Source organism: Nanorana parkeri, unplaced genomic scaffold (genome assembly GCF_000935625.1).
Source record: "Nanorana parkeri isolate BGI_ZX_2015 unplaced genomic scaffold, ASM93562v1 scaffold3174, whole genome shotgun sequence".
Lineage (NCBI taxonomy): Eukaryota > Metazoa > Chordata > Amphibia > Anura > Dicroglossidae > Nanorana > Nanorana parkeri.
In genome coordinates, this window is record NW_017309442.1 from 29109 (window position 1) to 32251 (window position 3143).

At 42.4% G+C, this 3143-nt stretch overlaps 1 protein-coding gene across 1 annotated transcript in view; it reads left to right on the top strand.

Moving 5' to 3' along the window:
- The first annotated feature begins 812 nt into the window (after positions 1–812).
- Positions 813–3143, top strand: part of LOC108802852 (zinc finger protein 850-like) — a 22498-nt gene continuing 20167 nt past the window's right edge. The window contains exon 1 of the mRNA XM_018574707.1: positions 813–1923. Within this exon, the coding sequence (XP_018430209.1) occupies positions 902–1923 (1022 nt within the window). The 5' untranslated portion in view covers positions 813–901. The remainder of the gene's footprint in view (positions 1924–3143) is intronic.

Here is a 3143-nt window from a genome sequence, read left to right on the forward strand (position 1 = left end):
CCCCGATATAACGTCATGTCTCCAACAAATGAGGAGGAGATACTGTACACCATATGAAGGTCCATCTCCAATCCCCGATATGTCTTGTGACCAACAAATGAGAAGGAGATACTGTACACCGTATGAAGGTCCTTCTCCATTCCTCAATATAACGTCATGTGACCAACAAATGAGGAGGAGATACTGTACACCATATGAAGGTCCATCTCCATTCCTCAATATAACGTCATGTTCCTTTGGTGGTCAATGGGAAGAATGTTTCTTACATTGGTGGACAGTTCCATGTCGGAGCTCCTCAAACCTATTTAGTGCTGCACCAACATACATGATAGACCAACACATATTAACATTTCTTTAAAATTGTTTTCCAACAGACGGTCGTTATGTAGAGATCACGTCTGAGGGAGGTTCTAATTCATCTCCGTATCGTAACATTGAAAATAATGACAATGGACAATCTTCTCCCGGAGTAAATCCCATTACTCGGAATCTTCATACCCGCTCCAACCGTGTGAAGAAGTCAATGGATTCCTCTGATCCCGAGGAATCTTCTGATCAGTCACATGACACAACCTCAAACCTCCACTGGAGATTTCACGGTACAGATAGACCAACAGATTCATATAATCCCAAGGAATCTTCTTTAGGTCATGAAGGGGTTCGCACAGGAAAGAGTTCATTGTCGTGTTCGGTGTGCGGGAAAGCTTTTGAGGCGAAATCTGAACTTCTGCTCCATCTCAGATCTCACAACGGTGCACCCTTTTCGTGTTCAGAGTGCGGGAAAACGTTTGCTGAGAAAAAAGTATTTGTTGTACACCAGCGAATTCACACAGGCAAGCGTCCGTATTCATGTTCGGAGTGCGGGAAAAGTTTCACTGAGAAAGGAAACCTTCTTACCCATATGAAAATTCACACAGGGGAGCGGCCCTTTTCTTGTTCTGAGTGTGGAAAATGTTTCACTTTGAAAGGAGACCTTCTTCGACACAAGAGGATACATACGGGTGAACGTCCTTATTCGTGTTCAGTTTGTGGGAAAGGTTTCACTCAGAAAGGAGCTCTTGTCATACACCAGAGAATTCACACTGGTGAGCGTCCTTTTTCATGTCCAGAGTGTGGAAAAAGTTTTGCTGGGAAAGGAAAGCTTCTTAGACATCAGAGAAGTCACTCCGTCCAGCATCCTTTCTCATGTTCAGAGTGTGGCAAATGTTTCACTGAGAAAGGGAAACTTATTAGCCACCACAGAGTTCATACAGGTGAACGTCCTTTTTCATGCTCTGAGTGTGGAAAAGGTTTCACTGAGAAAAGAGCACTTCTTACACACCAGAGAATTCACATGAGTGAACCGCCATATTCATGTTCAGAGTGTGGGAAATGCTTCACTCAGAAAAGAAGTCTCCTAAGACACCAAAGAAGTCATACTGGTGAGCGTCCTTTTTCATGTTCAGACTGTGGGAAATGCTTCACTCAGAAAGAGCACCTTATTACACACCAGAGAAGTCACACGGGCGAACGCCCTTTTTCCTGCATGGAGTGTGGGAAATGTTTCACTGAGAAAAGAGCACTTCTTATACACCAGAGAAGTCACATGAGTGAACCTCCATTTTCATGTTCAGAATGTGGTAAATTTTTCACTGAGGAAAGAGGACTTGTTATACACCAGAGAATTCACACGGGTGAGCGCCCTTATTCCTGTTCCGAGTGCAGGAAGTGTTTCACTCAGCGTTCACACCTGCTTAGACACCAGAGAACTCATAAGGGTGACCGTCCTTACTTATGCACAGTGTGCGGGAAAAGTTTCACACAAAAAGAAAATCTTATTACTCATCAGAGAAGTCACACAGGTGAGCGTCCTTTTTCATGTTCGGAGTGCAGGAAAAGTTTTACAAATAAGGGAAATCTAATTAGGCATCAGAGAACACACACCTGCTGATGCTGATGGCACCCACATTTTGAGCAAATGGTGGGGGAAACATTTTCCACACTCTGGGATATTTCCAAATCACCAGAAAATGGACCTCTTCTCTATGGGACGCAGATTATGGTATTTCCTGTGTGTTTCCTTTCATCGTGACTTTGTTGATTTTGTCATCATTACCTTCACAGAAGAACCTTTTGGTTGCTGCCCGTCTCTGTTCTTCATTCTGCCTTGATGAAAAAGCTGAGTCAAGGAAAATATTTAATGGACTTTGATATTTTACTCAAGTTACACAAGAAATTTAGATGACATCTTTGTATTGATCATGAGTAATTCTGACTTTGTAAAATTAACAATAAAGTTCAGTGACTTACAATATTCTGTTGTGTCCTTTCATCCTGTACACATGACTATGAGCTCAGTTCATAGAGAGTCATCCATTGGTGATGGGAATGAGCTCAGTTCATAGAGAGTCCTCCATTGGTGATGGGAATGAGCTCAGTTCATAGAGAGTCATCCATTGGTGAAACAGAGAGTCCAAAAGGCCTGTTCCATGTTCGTCAGCTTCTATTCTTAGGTTTCAATGAGCCACTACAAATGCCACATGGAATATTCGCTGCCACCTTGGTTCTCCTCCTCAAGATCACAGTGATGGACTCCATAATTCATAGTTACATAGTATTTGAGGTTGAATAAAGACATTAGTCCATCAAGTCCAACCTATTGAGATCTCATTCTAGGAGTACCTGTACCCCTGTATAACATAGGCATTATCTACATCCGAGATACAATGGTCATTCCCTTGATCCAAAGGGGTACATTTTAATAGTGTGTAATTGAAAGTGAAACTTCAGCCATAGTTTTCCTCTGAACATGTGGAATGGTTACCTCCTCTGTCTGGTTGTCATAGCTGTGTCTACATTGGGGAAATTTCCCCTCACTTCCTGCCTTGCTGATATAAACGTGAAATAGTTCTTAACCTATCCTCACTCCATCTAACAACAAAAATATATCATAAAAGACAAAAATGAATTAGAGCTCAGACTGGGTGAGGGAAAGGTGGCTTTGGTCAAGATCCACTTGCAGGAAATGAAGGACCCCAGCAGTAGAGAATGTTCTGGGGTTATCCCTCTGGTAGCCCACCAGGCCTTCAATGCACGGTGATAGATGCATCAAAATAAGAGCTTGACATCTGGAAGCTAAATTAATATGACGGCTTCAATCAACT